Source organism: Pristiophorus japonicus, chromosome 3, assembly GCF_044704955.1.
Source record: "Pristiophorus japonicus isolate sPriJap1 chromosome 3, sPriJap1.hap1, whole genome shotgun sequence".
Classification (NCBI taxonomy): domain Eukaryota; kingdom Metazoa; phylum Chordata; class Chondrichthyes; family Pristiophoridae; genus Pristiophorus; species Pristiophorus japonicus.
Genome location: NC_091979.1, coordinates 274,436,005 through 274,453,813, shown reverse-complemented (window position 1 = coordinate 274,453,813; position 17,809 = coordinate 274,436,005). Strand labels below are relative to the sequence as shown.

At 45.1% G+C, this 17,809-nt stretch overlaps 1 protein-coding gene across 2 annotated transcripts in view; it reads right to left on the bottom strand.

Moving 5' to 3' along the window:
- The window catches only part of lhpp (phospholysine phosphohistidine inorganic pyrophosphate phosphatase), a 180,035-nt gene that overhangs the window by 105,813 nt on the left and 56,413 nt on the right, over positions 1–17,809 (bottom strand). For both annotated transcript variants that reach the window (XM_070875013.1, XM_070875015.1), the window contains exon 5: positions 15,368–15,460. In XM_070875013.1, the coding sequence (XP_070731114.1) occupies positions 15,368–15,460 (93 nt within the window). The remainder of the gene's footprint in view (positions 1–15,367; positions 15,461–17,809) is intronic.

Here is a 17,809-nt window from a genome sequence, read left to right as displayed (position 1 = left end):
CAGGTTGGCAAGAGGCCTCCTTGAGCTGCTGCGGTCTGATAATGATAGCGCTCCCATGATGGGAGATTGGGAATTCCAGGATATTGACCGAAAGTGTAAAATCAGGTGCATGGGTTTCAGGGGGACTTGGAAGTGATGGGATCCCCATGACATTGCTGGTTGTGTCTGTCTCTGTAGTAGAGGAACGTGCTGCAGTAAACATCAGACCTTGTTGCAGCGTAATCTGCACAAACTGCAACCACAGATCGTCAGTGATGGAGGAGGTGGATATGGAGTCCAGTACCAAAGTGTTGATCACGCAAATGGCTCTGTCCAAGATGGAGTTAAGCTCCTTGAGAGTTGTTGTGGTTGAACCCATCCAAGCAAGAATTCCAACACACTCCTGACTTGAGTCTTGTAGAATTTGGAAAGGCTGTAAAGGGTGAGGAGGCAAGAGTATCCAGCCTTTGCCTGCTCTTGTAGTCACTATGTTGTGTCTGGTCAGTTCAGCTTCTGATCAAATGGACCCCCCAAGATAGTGATGGTAGGGGACTGGTTGATGGTGGTTTCAGTGATGGTCATGAGGAGGGGACTGGGCCATTTCTTGTGGGAGAGAATCATTCGATAGCAATTATGTGGCACAAATGTTGCATGCCACTTGCAGCCCAACCTGGCTGTTGCTCAAGTCCCATTGTAGGTATGGCCTCCTTAAGAGTCGTAAATGGAACTGAACACTCACAACATCAGCTAACAGCCTCACTCTAGACCTTATGATGGAAACATAGAAACATAGAAAATAGGTGCAGGAGTAGGCCATTCGGCCCTTCGAGCCTGCACCAACATTCAATAAGATCATGGTTGATCATTCCCTCAGTACCCCTTTCCTGCTTTCTCTCCATGCCCCTTGATCCTTTTATCCGTAAGGGCCATATCTAACTCCCTCTTGAATATATCCAATGAACTGGCATCAACAACTCTCTGCGGTCGGGAATTCCACAGGTGAACAACTCAGAGTTGTCATTTATATAACCATCATGCAGCGGTAATCTTCATGTAACAGCCTTCATGCAACTCCTGTACACTGTGCTTATACCCTAGAAATGCACACACTGACCACACGGGGTGAACTTGTGGGAGACACTCCTCACCTGGGTTTCCAGGTATAAAAGGGGAGATCCCACCCAGTGTCAGCACTCCTTGGTCCTGGGAATAAAGGTTAAGGTCCCGGAGTGACCGTGTCTGCAGTACATGTCTCGTGTGAGTTTGTAGTAAGGTGCAGGGACGCCACATTTGGCGACGAGAAACGGGAATCACTGAACCACGAGGATGGCCACCGGTAGCACAGAGGAACGTTACTGTGTGGATGAGGACTGGGACAACTTCGTGGAAAGACTCCAGCAGAGCTTTGTCACGAAGGACTGGCTGGGAGCGACAGCGGCTGACAAGTGGAGGGCGCATCTACTGACCAGCTGTGGACCACAGACGTTTGCGCTGATGAAAGACCTGCTCGCACCCCAAAAGCCAGCGGACAAGTCCTTTGACGAGCTCAGCCAGCTGATCAGTGAGCATCTCAAGCCGGCGAGTAGCGTACACATGGCCCGCACACGTACACATGGCCCGGCACCGGTTCTACACACACCGGCGTCGGGAGGGACAATACATCTTGGACTTCGTTGCGGACCTGCGGCGCTTGGCCAGTCTCTAAGTTCACAGACGCCTGCAGGGGGGAGATATTAAGGGACTTTTTCCATTGAGGGCATTAATCATGCCGGGATTTTCAGGAAGCTCATAGAGTCCAAGGACTTGACTTTAGAAGGGGCGGCGTTAATAGCTCAGACCTTCATGGCAGGGGAAGAGGAGACCAAGCTAATTTACGTGCACAGCCCTGGTCCCAATGTGGCGATGGACCAAGGAGTTAACATTGTGAACGCGGCTAGGGACCCCGCAGGCAGGCAACGGCATTTCGAACCCGCCCAGGCAGCAACAGACTCTTGTGTGGGCCCGCAACAGGGACAATGGAAAGGGGATCGGCAGTTCACGCCATCACGAGGAACAATGCGTCCCGCGATGGGACCATTAACACCCACCACCAGAGTGCTTAGAAACAACCAAATGGGCAATCAGAAAGGAATGCCTGGTAACAGCCCCTTTATTAACAACAATCTCAGTTCATGCTGGAGATGCGGGGTAGACATACTGCGAAAAGCTGCAGGTTCCAGCAATATACCTGTAGGATTTGTAACATCAGTGGACACTTGGCCAGGATGTGCAAAAAGGCTGTGGCGAGGTTAATCTGTGAGATAGAGGAACCAGATGAGGGGGCTGCAATGCAGGATGATGCCCGGGGAAAAGCCATGGATGCTGAAGTTCAGCGGGTTCACGTGGCTGACGTCCACAGCTCATACATTAAAACGACACCCATGATGATGAAAGTTTTTGTGAAAGGCATCCCGGTGCGCATGGAGCTGGATACGGGAGCTAGCCAGTCACTTATGAGCGCCCAATAATTTGAAAGACTATGGCCACACAGAGCTAGCAGGCCCAAACTGGAATGCATTGACATGCAGCTACGGACGTACACCAAAGAGATCATCCCAGTGCTGGGCAGTGCAAACTTGGTGGTAACACATAATGGATCACAGAACCGGCTGCCACTCTGGATCGTCCCAGGAAATGGCCCCGCGCTCTTGGGGAGGAGTTGGCTAGCCGAGATGAATTGGAAATGGGGGGATGTGCACGCCATTTCATCTGTGGAGCGAAGTTCATGCTCACAGGTCCTACAAAAATTCGGGTCACTGTTTCAACCCGGTGTCGGAACGTTCAAGGGCACTAAAGTAGTGATACACATCACTCCGGACACCAGACCAGTGCACCACAAAGCCAGAGCGGTGCCGTATGTGATGCGTGAGAAAATTGAAAGTGAATTGGACAGGCTGCTGAGAGAGGGCATAATTTCGGCCGTTGAATTCAGCGACTGGGCAAGTCCCATTGTTCCTGTCCTTAAAGCAGATGGCTCGGTCAGGATTTGTGGCGACTACAAAGCCACCGAGTGTCGCTGCAAGACCAATACCCGCTCCCGAGAGTGGAGGACCTATTTGTCACGCTGGCAGGTGGCAAGCTGTTCACGAAGCTGGACCTCACTTCGGCCTACATGACTCAGGAACTGGCTGAAGAATCCAAGCTTCTGACCACCATCACGACGCACAAGGGATTATTTATCTACAACAGGTGTCCGTTTGGCATTCGTTCGGCGGCAACTATCTTTCAGCGGAACATGGAAAGCTTGCTCAAATCCATTCCTGGAACAATCGTATTCCAAGACGACATCCTTATAACGGGTCGAGACACCGAGGAACATCTCCACAACTTGGAGGAAGTGCTGCGCTGACTGGACCGGGTAGGCTTGTGGCTGAAAAAGGCCAAGTGTGTCTTTTTGACCCCAGAGGTCAAGTTTTTGGGCAGGAGGGTTGCCGCAGACGGGATCCGGCCCACTGAATCAAAAACGGAGGCGATCCGCCAGGCGCCCAGGCCCGGCAATACGTCGGAGTTGCGATCATTCCTGGGACTTCTGAACTATTTCGGGAACTTTCTGCCGAACTTAAGCACATTGTTGGAGCCGTTACACGCGCTCCTGCGTAAAGGTTGTGAATGGCTTTGGGGGGACTGTCAAGAACGGGCTTTCAATAAGGCGAGGAACCTGCTGTGTTCCAACAAACTGTTGACTTGGTATGACCCCTGTAAAAAAAACTGGTTTTAACATGCGATGCATCGTCCTACGGGGTTGGGTGTGTGTTGCAGCAGGGTAATGACGACGGCTGACTCCAACCGGTGGCTTATGCCTCCAGGTCACTCTCCCAGGCAGAGCGTGGAAACGACATGGTCGAAAAGGAAGCACTCGCTTGTGTTTACGGTGTGAAAAAGGTGCACCAGTACCTTTTCAGTAGACTGTTCGAGCTAGAGACGGCCCACATGCCGTTAACATCCCTGCTGTCCGACAGCAAGGCTCTCAATGCCAATGCGTCAGTTCGCATACAGCGATGGGCTCTCACGCCGGCTGCATATGATTACACCATACGGCACCGGCCAGGCACCGAAAATTGCGCTGACGCGCTCAGCAGGCTCCCACTGGCCACCACCGAGCGGGAGGCGGAGCAAAGCGCTGAGATGGTCATGTCCGTTGAGGCTTTTGACACCGCAGGCTCCCCCATCACAGCCCGCCAGATCAAACTCTGGATCAACAGAGACCCCCTTCTATCCACGATAAAGAAATGTGTCCTGACTGGGGATTGGACGCCCGCACACAGGGCGTGCCCGGAGGAGGTCAGACCGTTTCAGAGACAGATGGATGAGCTCCCCATCCAAGCCGACTGCCTGCTATGGGGCAGCCAGTTAGTCATGCCCCAGAAAGGCAGGGAAGCGTTCATCAGGGAACTGCACAGCGAGCACCCTGGCATCGTGTTAATGAAGGCCATTGCCCAGTCACAGGCAGGAAGCAACAGACAGAGTAGCACTGGGGTAAGTGTAAACCACAAGGTGATAGGAAGGAACAATATGTATGAATATAAAGGGGCTGCAGGAGGGGTCAAAACTAAAAATCATGGTTGAAAAACTAGTATTAAAACACTCTACCTAAACGCACGCAGCATTTGAAATAAAGTAAATGAGTTCACGGCACAAATCATTACAAATGGGTATGATTTGGTGGCCATTACAGAAACGTGGTTGCAGGGTGGCCAAGACTGGGAATTAAACAAACAGGGGTATCTGACAATTCGGAAAGATAGACAAGAAGGGAAAGGAGGTGGGGTAGCTCTGTTAATAAAAGATGATATCAGGGCAGTTGTGAGAGACGATATTGGCTCGAATGAACAAAATGTTGAATCATTGTGGGTGGAGATTAGAGATAGCAAGGGGGAAAAAGTCACTGGTGGGCGTAGTTTATAGGCCCCCAAATAATAACTTCACGGTGGGGCGGGCAATAATCAAGGGAATAATGGAGGCATGTGAAAAAGGAACGGCAGTAATCATGGAGGATTTTAACCTACATATCGATTGGTCAAATCAAATTGCACGGGGTAGCCTGGAGGAGGAATTCATAGAATGCATACGGGATTGTTTCTTAGAACAGTATGTTACAGAACTTACAAGGGTGCAAGCTATCTTAGATCTGGTCCTGTGTAATGAGACAGGAATAATAAACGATCTCCAAGTAAAAGATCCTCTCGGAATGAGTGATCACAGTATGGTTGAATTTGTAATACAGATTGAGGGTGAGAAAGTAGTGTCTCAAACGAGCGTACAAAGGGGACTACAGTGGGATGAGGGCAGAGTTGGCTAAAGTAGACTAGGAACACTGACTAAACGGTGGCAACAATTGAGGAACAGTGGAGGACTTTTAAGGAGCTCTTTCATAGTGCGCAACAAAAATATATTCCAGTGAAAAAGGGCGGTAAAAGAAGGGATAACCAGCCGTGGATAACCAAGGAAATAAAAAAGGAGAGTATCAAATTAAAAACCAATGCGTATAAGGTGGCCAAGGTTAGTGGGAAACTAGAAGATTGGGAAAATTTTAAACGACAGCGAAGAATGATTAAGAAAGCAATAAAGAAAGGAAAGATAGATTACGAAAGTAAACTTGCGCAAAACATAAAAACAGATAGTAAAAGCTTTTACAGATATATAAAACGGAAAAGAGTGACTAAAGCAAATGTTGGTCCCTTAGAAGATGAGAAGAGGGATTTAATAATGGGAAATGTGAAAATGGCTGAGACCTTCAACAATTATTTTGCTTCGGTCTTCACAGTGGGAGACACAAAAACCATGCCAAAAATTGCTGGTCACAGGAATGTGGGAAGGGAGGACCTTGAGACAATCACTATCACTAGGGGGGTAGTGCTGGACAGGCTAATGGGACTCAAGGTAGACAAGTCCCCTGGTCCTGATGAAATGCATCCCAGGGTATTAAAAGAGATGGTGGAAGTTATAGCAGATGCATTCGTTATAATCTACCAAAATTCTCTGGACTCTGGGGAGGTACCAGCGGATTGGAAAGCAGCTAATGTAACGCCTCTGTTTAAAAAAGGGGGCAGACAAAAGGCAGGTAACGATAGGCCGGTTAGTTTAACATCTGTAGTGGGGAAAATGCTTGAAGCTATCATTAAGGAAGAAATAGCGGGACATCGAGATAGGAATAGTGCAATCAAGCAGACGCAACATGGATTCATGAAGGGGAAATCATGTTTCACTAATTTACTGGAATTCTTTGAGGATATAACTAGCATGGTGGATAGAGGTGTACTGATGGATGTGGTGTATTTAGATTTCCAAAAGGCATTCGATAAGGTGCCACACAAAAGGTTACTGCAGAAGATAAAGGTACGCGGAGTCAGAGGAAATGTATTAGCATGGATCGAGAATTGGCTAGCTAACAGAAAGCAGAGAGTCGGGATAAATGGGTCTTTTTCGGGTTGGAAATCGGTGGTTAGTGGTGTGCCACAGGGATCGGTGCTGGGACCACAACTGTTTACAATATACATAGATGACCTGGAAGAGGGGACAGAGTGTAGTGTAACAAAATTTGCAGATGACACAAAGATTAGTGGGAAAGCGGGTTGTGTAGAGGACACAGAGAGGCTGCAAAGAGATTTAGATAGGTTAAGCGAATGGGCTAAGGTTTGGCAGATGGAATACAAAGTCGGAAAGTGTGAGGTCATCCACCTTGGGAAAAAATTATTATTTGAATGGGGAGAAATTACAACATGCTGCGGTGCAGAGGGACCTGGGGGTCCTTGTGCATGAATCCCAAAAAGTTAGTTTGCAGGTGCAGCAGGTAATCAGGAAGGCGAATGGAATGTTGGCCTTCATTGCGAGAGGGATGGAGTACAAAAGCAGGGAGGTCCTGCTGCAACTATATAGGGTATTGGTGAGGCCGCACCTGGAGTACTGCGTGCAGTTTTGGTCACCTTATTTAAGGAAGGATATACTAGCTTTGGAGGGGGTACAGAGACAATTCACTAGGCTGATTCCGGAGATGAGGGGGTTACCTTATGATAGATTGAGTAGACTTGGTCTTTACTCGTTGGAGTTCAGAAGGATGAGGGGTGATCTTATAGAAACATTTAAAATAATGAAAGGGATAGACAAGATAGAGGCAGAGAGGTTGTTTCCACTGGTCAGGGAGACTAGAACTAGGGGGCACAGCCTCAAAATACGGGGGAGCCAATTTAAAACCGAGTTGAGAAGGAATTTCTTCTCCCAGAGGGTTGTGAATCTGTGGAATTCTCTGCCCAAGGAAGCAGTTGAGGCTAGCTCATTGGAATGTATTCAAATCACAGATAGATAGATTTTTAACCAATAAGGGAATTAAGGGTTACGGGGAGCGGGCGGGTAAGTGGAGCTGAGTCCACGGCCAGATCAGCCATGATCTTGTTGAATGGTGGAGCAGGCTCGAGGGGCTAGATGGCCTACTCCTGTTCCTAATTCTTATGTTCTTATGTTCATCTTTAATCATTGATTCCAACATTTTCCCCACTATTGATGTCAGGCTAACCGGTCTATAATTACCCGTTTTCTCTCTCCTTCCTTTTTTAAAAAGTGGTGTAACATTAGCTACCCTCCAGTCTGCAGGAACCGATCCAGAGTCGATAGACTGTTGGAAAATGATCACCAATGCATCCACTATTTTGCGGGCTACTTCCTTAAGTACTCTGTGATGCAGACGATCAGGCCCCGGGGACTTATCGGCCTTCAATCCCATCAATTTCCCCAACACAATTTCCCGCTTAATAAGGATATCCTTCAATTCCTCCTTCTCACTAGACCCTCGGTCCCTTAGTCTTTCCGGAAGATAATTCGTGTCTTCCTTCATGAAGACAGAACCAAAGTATTTGTTTAATCGGTCTGCCATTTCTTTGTTCCCCATTATAAATTCACCTGAATCTGACTGCAAGGGATCTATGTTTGTTTTCACTAATCTTTTTCTCTTCACATATCTATAAAAGCTTTTGCAGTCAGTTTTTATGTTGCCAACAAACTGGAAAGGAGGTAATTGATGAAAATGGCTGGCTGAGGGCACTATTATTTTGGCTGAAGATGCATGTGAATACTTCATCCTGGTCTCTTGTACTTGCATTACTGCGCTCCACCATGGTTGTGGATGATGATGCCCAAATGGATGTGGAGGTGCTAGAGATCATTTTCTGATCTATTGGATATGGGTCTGATTAGCTCTGTCTATAGCCCACTGTTTTTGGATTTAGCGTTCACTGTTCTAATGAAGCCCAAAGGAAGCTTGAGGAACAGCACCTCATCTTTCGATTAGGCACTGTGCAGCCTTCTGACTCAACAACATGTTCAACAATTTCAAATCATAACCACTGCTTCCATTTGTTCAGACAGCAGTTACTGGTAGTGATTCTGCTGTTGTCATTTGTACCTCCTCTCGACCCATCTTTTGTTTCTTTTCTTGTCCCATTATCACTCCCTTTTGCCTTGTACCATCATCCTCAACTGGAGTATTATGTCCAATTCTTGGCACTGCACTTTAGGAAGGATGTGAAGGCCTTAGAGAAGGTGCAGAAAAGATTTACAAGAATGATTCCAGGGATAAGGGACTTCAGTTATGTGGATAGACTGCAGAAGCTGTTCAAAGGTGGAGGTGTTCAAAATTATGAGAGGTGTGGACAGATTAGATGGAGAGAAACTGCCCATTGACTGAAGGGTCAAGAACCAGAGGTCAAGGATTTAAAGTGATTGGCAAAAGAACCAAAGGTGACATTAGGATCTGGAATGCACTGCCTGAAAAGGTGGTGGAGGCAGACTCTATCACTGCTTTCAAAAGGGAGTTGGATAAGTACATGAGAGAAAAAGATTTGCAGGGCTACAGGGAAAGGGCAGGGGAGTGGGACCAGCTGAAGTGCTCTTGCAGAGGGCTGGCACAGGCTCGACAGGCTGAATGGTTACAGCATGGAAGAATTCCATTCTATGATTCTATGATCCCTCTTGTCATTTAATCACTCCTCCCTTCCACCTTATCATAGACATTCCCTTTTCTTCTTTCCTCCCCTCCCCGCTTTCCCTGCCTCTGTACTTGCTTAAAACATCTCTAGCTTTTTCCAGTTGTGATGGAAGGTCACTGGCCTGAATCATTAACTAGGTGCTGCCCGACCTGCTGAGCATTTCCAGCTTTTTCTGGTTTTAATTCAGGTAGCCCTGGGTTGTAGCTTTGCAAAGTATGCCTGATGCTGTGCCTGACATGCCCTCCTGCACTTTGTAGTGAACCAAGGCTGGTCTCCTGGAGTGAGAAACTGGGTGTAATGGCGGAGCTGTTGCTGTTGCTGTTCCTCGCAGTCCACAGAACCAGGTGAATGTTCAGTTTTGGGCTGCTCGATCTGTCCTTACAGTGTCCCACTTAGAAAGGCAGTAGAGCCACACTACATAATGGAGGATGTCTCCCATTGTGGAGGGGAGTCTCTTCCTGCACTAGGACTGCGCGGTGGTCACTCCTCGTACCTGTTGCTCTGCCTGCCCTCTGGCTTTTATCGGGGCGGGGGAGGAAGAAGCGAGATTACGTTTTCTGCCCAATGTGCGCTCGTCAATGGAATACTTGCCCACTGTGGCCTGTTACCACCGCAAATCGGCGACCACGCTGCGGAGTGGAGTGGCCGCTGACTTTTGGTGGAATAGCTGCTGATAGCCCAATTGCCCTCCCAAGTTTTCCCGCCGGTGCCCCGATCCCCCCCCCTTACCGCTCCGCTGCTGCCGATCCGCGCGGTATGCGCGTCATCACTGTGCGCACGGCCGATCTAACCCCCCAACGGCGACATTCCCCTCGGAAAATCTTCGGCCTGCCCGGCGGTGCCAAAACAAGCTTTTCCCTGTTGGTCCAGTGAGGCTGTGGCCTTCTGCAGCGGCAGTGGAGCTTCCCTTAAAGGGGAGGGCTCACTGCTGCTGCCGCCATTTTTTTTGTCGACTGACTACCATGTTGGCCTGACAAATATGCCCCCGGGTTCGGCCGGGCCGCCAATAGGCAGCCTGACAGCCCCTCTTGGGTGCCAGGCTGCTGGCCCGACTGAACCCCTCCCTGGTGGCCCAGTGGCCCGAAGGTTTAAAAGCATGGAGGCTCTCTCCTTTAAGTGAAGGGGAAAGCCGTGATGACGTCATCGCGATGGTGACTCTGCACCTCCCCCAACTTCCGCCCCTCAGTTGCTGTCACCGCCGCATTTTTGCCCCTCAGGTGTAGTTACCGCCACCATTATGACGGACTTCCAGATCAAAACAAAAAACAAACCAAAGAGCGCAATTACGCGAAAGAGTCGACCTGAACCGCAGCTGCGGGGGGCAATTTGTACCGATCAGTGTCAGCATTAAGCACTCAGGTCAAGCATAGAATGGATCAGATAGCAAGGCTCCATCTACTGGCCCCCAATACCTGCTTTGACCCCAATTCCTCCAACACGAGCATATTTCCATTTCCAACACCAACTTCAAGAGAGTTTGCAAGTGTTTCCTAATTACACGTAGTGACTTGTAAACACAGGGAACTGGAGTCAAGGTTGACCAAGCTCATTTATCCGCATTTACCCCACAAAAACAGCAAAGTACATAACATTCGCACGTTCCTTTAAGTGTCCAGACATCCTTACTATTCCTTTAGCCACGTGTCTGTCCTTGGCTCTTTTCTGATGTATGTCGTGTTCCATGCAAATGGTTCATTTAACAAAATTACATAAAAATGTTAAGTGGACATTTAATTGGCTAATTAGCTCATGGGAGTGGCCAACAGAATAATCATTTCATCCTATTGGACACGCAGTCCATAATATCGTGAGCAGAATGACCAATAGCACATTTATATCAGCTTTTTGAAGGTTCAGCTGCTACCCTCCAAAATCCTGAAAAAGATTGAGGCTGATGCTAACTAGACATCACATTAAATCATTTTTTTAAGTGCTATTAAACAAGGCTGAGGCATTAACTTCAAAGCAGTCATTCTATGTGATCCCACATTTTATCAAAAGTTCAATAGACACGCAAACAATTAAACAAGCAAAGAATCATTTTAGACACAAGTACACAAGATATTTTAAAAACCCTTCAGAGCTTCTTGTGTGTATGAGATCCCGCCATCTCTTATTGATCTGCCCAGAGCATGAATCTGTTCAAAAAGTATTTCTTCTGTTTTTCCCCTTTTCTTTCCAGTTTCCCCAGCTGGTTTAATGTTCCCTCTGCCCTCACACTGCCATGTAACCCGTGCTGCACTCTTAGCACTTTTAAGGAGATGTTTCTACTTGTGGGGGAGAGCAAAAACTAGGGGTCAAAAATATAAGATAGTCATTAATAAATCCAATAGGAAACCAGGAGAAAATTCGTTACTCAGAGAGCAGTGGGAATGTATAACTTGCCACCACAAGTAATTGAGGCGAATAGCAGAGATGCTTTTAAGGGGAAGCTAGAACATGAGGGAGAAAGAATAGAAGGATATAATAATAATAACTTTTATTTATATAGCGCCTTTAATGTAGTAAAACATCCCAAGGCGCTTCACAACAATTTTACAACACGTTAGATATTGACCATTGAGGGAAAGAGAGAAAAAGCGTGAGAAGGAAATGTAAAAAGAGGTTAAAGGCTCGGGTCCGAAGCAGCAGCCAAAATGCGCACGCAGATAGACACAGGCGAAAAAACTAAAAAAAGAAATTCAAATTACATTGTAAATAATACAATAAGGAGAATACAATAGTAAAATCAGTATAATAAAGATTAATTATAATTAAAGAAAAATAATATATACCATAATTATAAATTGTTAAAATTAGAAAATTAGCAATTGAAGCAAATTAAATAAGTTATTAGCTTTCTTTAAGATTCATTCCTTGTTCAGTGATTCAATTAATATGGAAGAACCAATCACTGTCCTCCATCCTTGTGATGTCATAATGTCATTTCCTTTTATTTCTCATTTTGTCCCCTTGATAGGAACTGTAATAGCTCCAGGCTCGAGCTGCCTCTGCTGTCAGGGAGACGCTTATGTTAAAAACTCCCTCTAGCTTTTCCAGGCTCAAGCTGCCTTTGTTGTCAGGAAGATGCTTATGTTTAAAACTCCCTCCAGCTGCTCCAGGCTTGAGTTGCCTCCGTTGTCAAGGAGATGCTTATGTTTAAAACTCACTCCAGACTCGAGCTGCCTCTGTTGTCAGGGATATGCTGATAAGGTTAGGCAATCAAGCAATATGAGGATAGGGCAGAAAAGTGGAGCTGAGGTAGAAGATCAGCCATGATCTTATTGAATGGCGGAGCAGGCTCAAGGGGCTGCATGGTCTACTCCTGCTCCTATTTCTTATGTTCTTATGAAGAAGGGTGGGAAAGGTTGTGTGAAGCACAAACACAGGCATAGACCAGTTGAGCTGAATGGCTTGTTTCTGTGATGTATATCAAATGTAACACATCAAATGCTTCAGATTAATCTCCAGATGGTATGTTGAAAACACTAATTTCTAAGTTTTACTTCATGTGGAAATTTAGATGAGAATCTAGGACCGGCACCAGGTATTATCATATGTAGATAGGTGGGAAATGAAGATAAGCAGGTAACGAGAGACAATTAGATTCAGTTGGAGGGCTGCAGCACAGGTTGCCTTTGGCACTCTCGTTTTACAATAAAAAATTGCTCTCATCGTTTCTTCTCCCATTTACACAGGGAAAAAAAGAAAGTAATATTGATTTAAAAGCAAACTATTGCAGATGCTGGAATCTGAAATAAAAACAGAAAGTGTTGGAAATCTCAGCAGGTCAGGTAGCATCTGTTGAGAGAAACTGAGTTATCGTTTCAGGTCTGTGACCCTTCACCAAAGGGTCATCGACCTGAAAATTTAGCTCTGTTTCTCTCCACAGATGCTGCTTGACCCGCTGAGATTTCCAGCATTTCTGTTTTTATATTAGTAATATTGATTGCCTGCCTCACCACTAGCAGTTCCAACTTTGTATTTATTTTAAGCTAGGTAGAAAATGCAGTCTGACCCAGAACGGTTTGGATGGATTTTGTCACTTACCCAGACCAGTGGCTACAGCACATTTTTCCAGGGAAGGCAAGACATAGAAACATAGAAACATAGAAAATAGGTGCATGAATAGGCCATTCGGCCCTTCTAGCCTGCACCGCCATTCAATGAGTTCATGGCTGAACATTCAACTTCAGTACCCCATTCCTGCTTTCTCGCCATACCCCTTGATCCCCCTAGTAGTAAGGACCTCATCTAACTCCTTTTTGAATATATTTAGTGAATTGGCCTCAACAACTTTCTGTGGTAGAGAATTCCACAGGTTCACCACTCTCTGGGTGAAGAAGTTCCTCCGCATCTCGGTCCTAAATGGCTTACCCCTTATCCTTAGACTGTGACCTCTGGTTCTGGACTTCCCCAACATTGGGAACATTCTTCCTGCATCTAACCTGTCTAACCCCATCAGAATTGTAAATGTTTCTATGAGGTCCCCTCTCATTCTTCTGAACTCCAGTGAATACAAGCCCAGTTGATCCAGTCTTTCTTGATAGGTCAGTCCTGCCATCCCGGGAATCAGTCTGGTGAACCTTCGCTGCACTCCCTCAATAGCAAGAATGTCCTTCCTCAGGTTAGGAGACCAAAACTGTACACAATACTCCAGGTGTGGCCTCACCAATGCCCTGTACAACTGTAGCAACACCTCCCTGCCCCTGTACTCAAATCCCCTTGCTATGAAGGCCAACATGCCATTTGCTTTCTTAACCGCCTGCTGCACCTGCATGCCAACCTTCAATGACTGATGTACCATGACACCCAGGTCTCTTTGCACCTCCCCTTTTCCTAATCTGTCACCATTCAGATAATAGTCTGTCTCTCTGTTTTTATCACCAAAGTGGATAACCTCACATTTATCCACATTATACTTCATCTGCCATGCATTTGCCCACTCACCTAACCTATCCAAGTCGCTCTGCAGCCTCACAGCATCCTCCTCGCAGCTCACACTGCCACCCAACTTAGTGTCATCCGCAAATTTGGAGATACTACATTTAATCCCCTCATCTAAATCATTAATGTACAGTGTAAACAGCTGGGGCCCCAGCACAGAACCTTGCGGTACCCCACTAGTCACTGCCTGCCATTCTGAAAATAACCCATTTACTCCTACTCTTTGCTTCCTGTCTGACAACCAGTTCTCAATCCATGTCAGTGCACTACCCCCAATCCCATGTGCTCTAACTTTGCACATCAATCTCTTGTGTGGGACCTTGTTGAACGCCTTCTGAAAGTCCAAATATACCACATCAACTGGTTCTCCCTTGTCCACTCTACTGGAAACATCCTCAAAGATATAAGACTGTTCACATCACCTTTGTACAAACATTTTTACTGTCATATAATCATAATCTGATGAGAGATCCAAAGACTGATTCAACCTGCCTTCCACCTGAAGTCATAGCAGAACAGATTTTTAAAAAACCCTAAATAAATCAAATGTTATGACTCATGACATTGAGCACATCAACATTGTAATTTAAGCTGTTGAAACAGCATTGTGACTGGCTGAATACTGTGCTTTGAAACAGCACCGATACCAGCGAAACACAGTTGAAAATACCTTTCCAAGTTACTATTTTGCATTTAGCTACTTCAACAGTCTGCCACTGAATAATAGTTGGGAACTGAAGAAATATTAATAACTTCAATTTTCCATTAACAGGGGAAGGAAAAACAAAGATAACTTTTGTATTTGTACTTTTCATTCATTATGGCTCTCTAGTTGAGGCATTCATCTATAGAACCCTATTAATAAACTGAAAACATGACCCAATACTCGTTTAACCACTATATTTGTAAAGAGGAAAAAAAAAACTATTATGCAGAACAAGATAAACTGGAAGTTACAAATTTCAATTTATAAGTCACTGAGTATTGCCTCAGGGTTACCTGGTCACACACAAATCTAAACTTACATCGGATACACAATTTTGTAACATTCTCTAGGTTTCTGTTCTCGATGCAATTAAAGCAGAACTGATGTTTATGTCAGGATCTATGGTTTTGATATTCCTAACTTATACTGTTAAAAATCTCATTTAAATGGATTTGAAGGCATTAGAATTGCACTGGCTAGTTTTTTGTATCCTCCCAAGTTATATACTTAATATTGTTTATAAATACTAAAAACATAGCCATATTGTTGCTCCAAACACAAGAACAATCCAGTTGTGTCTACAATTCAGTAAAATTGAAGTTTATTAACTATTCACGGAAGAAAAATCAGTAACCATTCGACATGTCAAAATGAACCCAACCTACCAGAATCAGTCCAAACAAGTTTTTTTATTAAACAGGTGACTGACAAGTGTCTAGTATTAAAGACCAACCCTTACCTGATCTGGCTCCAAGCCCATGTCGGATAAAGCGGACAAGAAAAACATTTTTGCCGGCTTGCCTACAATTTCAGCTTCAATATCACAGGCATACTGAAAGGAGGAATGAAAAAATAAAATCCACATGTACTTCTTGAAAGAGAATACAGATTTACATTAAATTCAATGTGGGATATTTGGTAAAGAAAGAGAGGGAATAAAGTTGTGGATTATTTAAACACTTCATTTGTCAAATGTGCAACAGGCAATGAGTGGGTGGTGTGATGATTAAATGAATAAATATTTGTGCTGCATGCTATTTTGATGCACTTTTCATGATGAGTTTCTCATTTTTGGGCAAAGCAACAACATTTTATCACAAATCAAGTCACTGTGCATTTTTTTGTTCAGAAACTTGATCAAAAATCTCAATGCCGATAAATCATTTTATCAGAATAATGATGCCTCTAACTACAGTTATCATATATAGCAAACGCAGGTCATTTTATGTCTCATGCATCACAGAAGCAAATGGGAGTACAAAAATGGAGTCTCCCTGTTTTTATCCTTTTTATCCTGATATTCAATCCATTTGCAAGTGCGTCTTTTCTTATAATCGTCTAGTTTATACGTTGTTCAATAACTCAAATGCCAATTAAAATACAAAGTACTTAATGTTGTTTCTGGCAAGACCATTCACATCAGTGTCGTGCTTAAGACTATATTATGTAATTCAATATGCACCCAGCAGAGGGAGTCTACTTCTGGGAGTGATGTTATTACTAATTATCAAACTCTTGGCTGAGATGTGTCTGAGCAGCAAGTCAGGCAATGTGCTTCTGAAGGAATGAGTACATATGATGATCTTGTGAAAGAGATGGTTTCTCCAATCTTATTAAAACCTAGCTGCACACACACACGCCACACCACAATGCTATGTTCTTGAATTAGACGAAGTAGTTTATTTTCAAGTATGAGAAGTGCAAAAATCACAAGTGAGAAACCCGAAAATGTAAAATTCTGCTGCTCCTTCGTGCCACCTTCATAGAAATTTATCCAAGCAAGTCGGACTCCCTACTCTCACCTCTCCAGTTCTCTTGCTGATGCGAAGCTCCCATCCCTCCCCCACACACTTGGGTGCTCCCTTCCACGATGGCCACCCCAGAGTTGCATGTATCTACTTTTTGTAAGAAGTGTATGGATACTGTCCCATTTGTGTCATGACAGCTCAATTCTGTTAAGACAGTGCTGTACTTTGTCTCTTCCCTCTCCTCCCAAGCTCTGCTTGTGCTTCAGCTGTCTCACTGGCTTCCTGGCAAGCAAATTTCAACATGGCATATGTAGCTGCAGCTTCCAGTCCTGACATACTTCTAATCAACTCCATTAATCTGGTGCACTGAATGGACAATACTGTTTAAAACGCCATCAGATTTATGGGCAGAGAACTTTTGGTCTGTTTTATTTCCTATAATCATGATCTACTAACTAAATACTAGCTTTGGATGAGCCGGATGCCACAAAGTGTCACTTGTTCAGCACTTCAAAAACTTGAAGTGAGATGCCTACCAGTTGGAAGCACATCTGGATCAGCCGTCGAAAGCTTGCAGTTCAAGTTGCAGAGTTACAGTTAGTTGCCTTGAATTTCCAACATTTATATTCCAGACACCAGTTGGGTCTCAAGTACATGCCATTCCATTCACAGATGGATGTATTATATATCACTCGTCTTGATTCCTTCTAAGAAAGACGTCTAATCAACAAGCAGAACTGCTGCCATCTGGTAAGAAGTGCAGCTGCTCCTCTGGATGTGACTGTTTCCCGGGAGTGGTATCTTTCAGCTCCCAATTTTACTCAGTTAACTTTGACTGCTAAAGTTCACCCTACTTTTATTTTTCGGTACATTCACCCAAGAATTTAAATGAAGCCTCAGCTGCAATTCCCAATAGTGTGTTCCAAGGAACAGTACACCTTTTAAATTCCCATCAGTACACTAACACTTAAGAAGTGATAGATTCCCCTCATACCTTGATGTCTCAAAACTATCGTCATCCCCATACCTCTGATTTTTCAACACTTGTCTTTTCCATACTTGTATAAATTTTGACTATAATTGAGATACATGCACGCATACACAAACATAGACTGTCCTAACACAACACATCTCCTTTTACATAAATTAAACAGTGCTCCAATTAAGACTCTCCCATTGGGAGTTTATCTAGGAGTAGCTGAGCTACACAGATTAGAAAAGTGCTAGATTCCATTCTCAGTCTGTGTCGAGTGAGCTGACCTCAGACAGGATGGTGGCTGGAGTGCTACTGTGTTGGGTTGCGGGGGGGGGGGCAGGAAACGGGGTGGGCGGGAAAGAGAAAAAAAGAGAAAAACCCAGGGCTCCTACTTCTGACCGCTATGCACATCTCTAGATGTCAGCTGTGGACACAATTGGGCTAAATTGTAATGCAC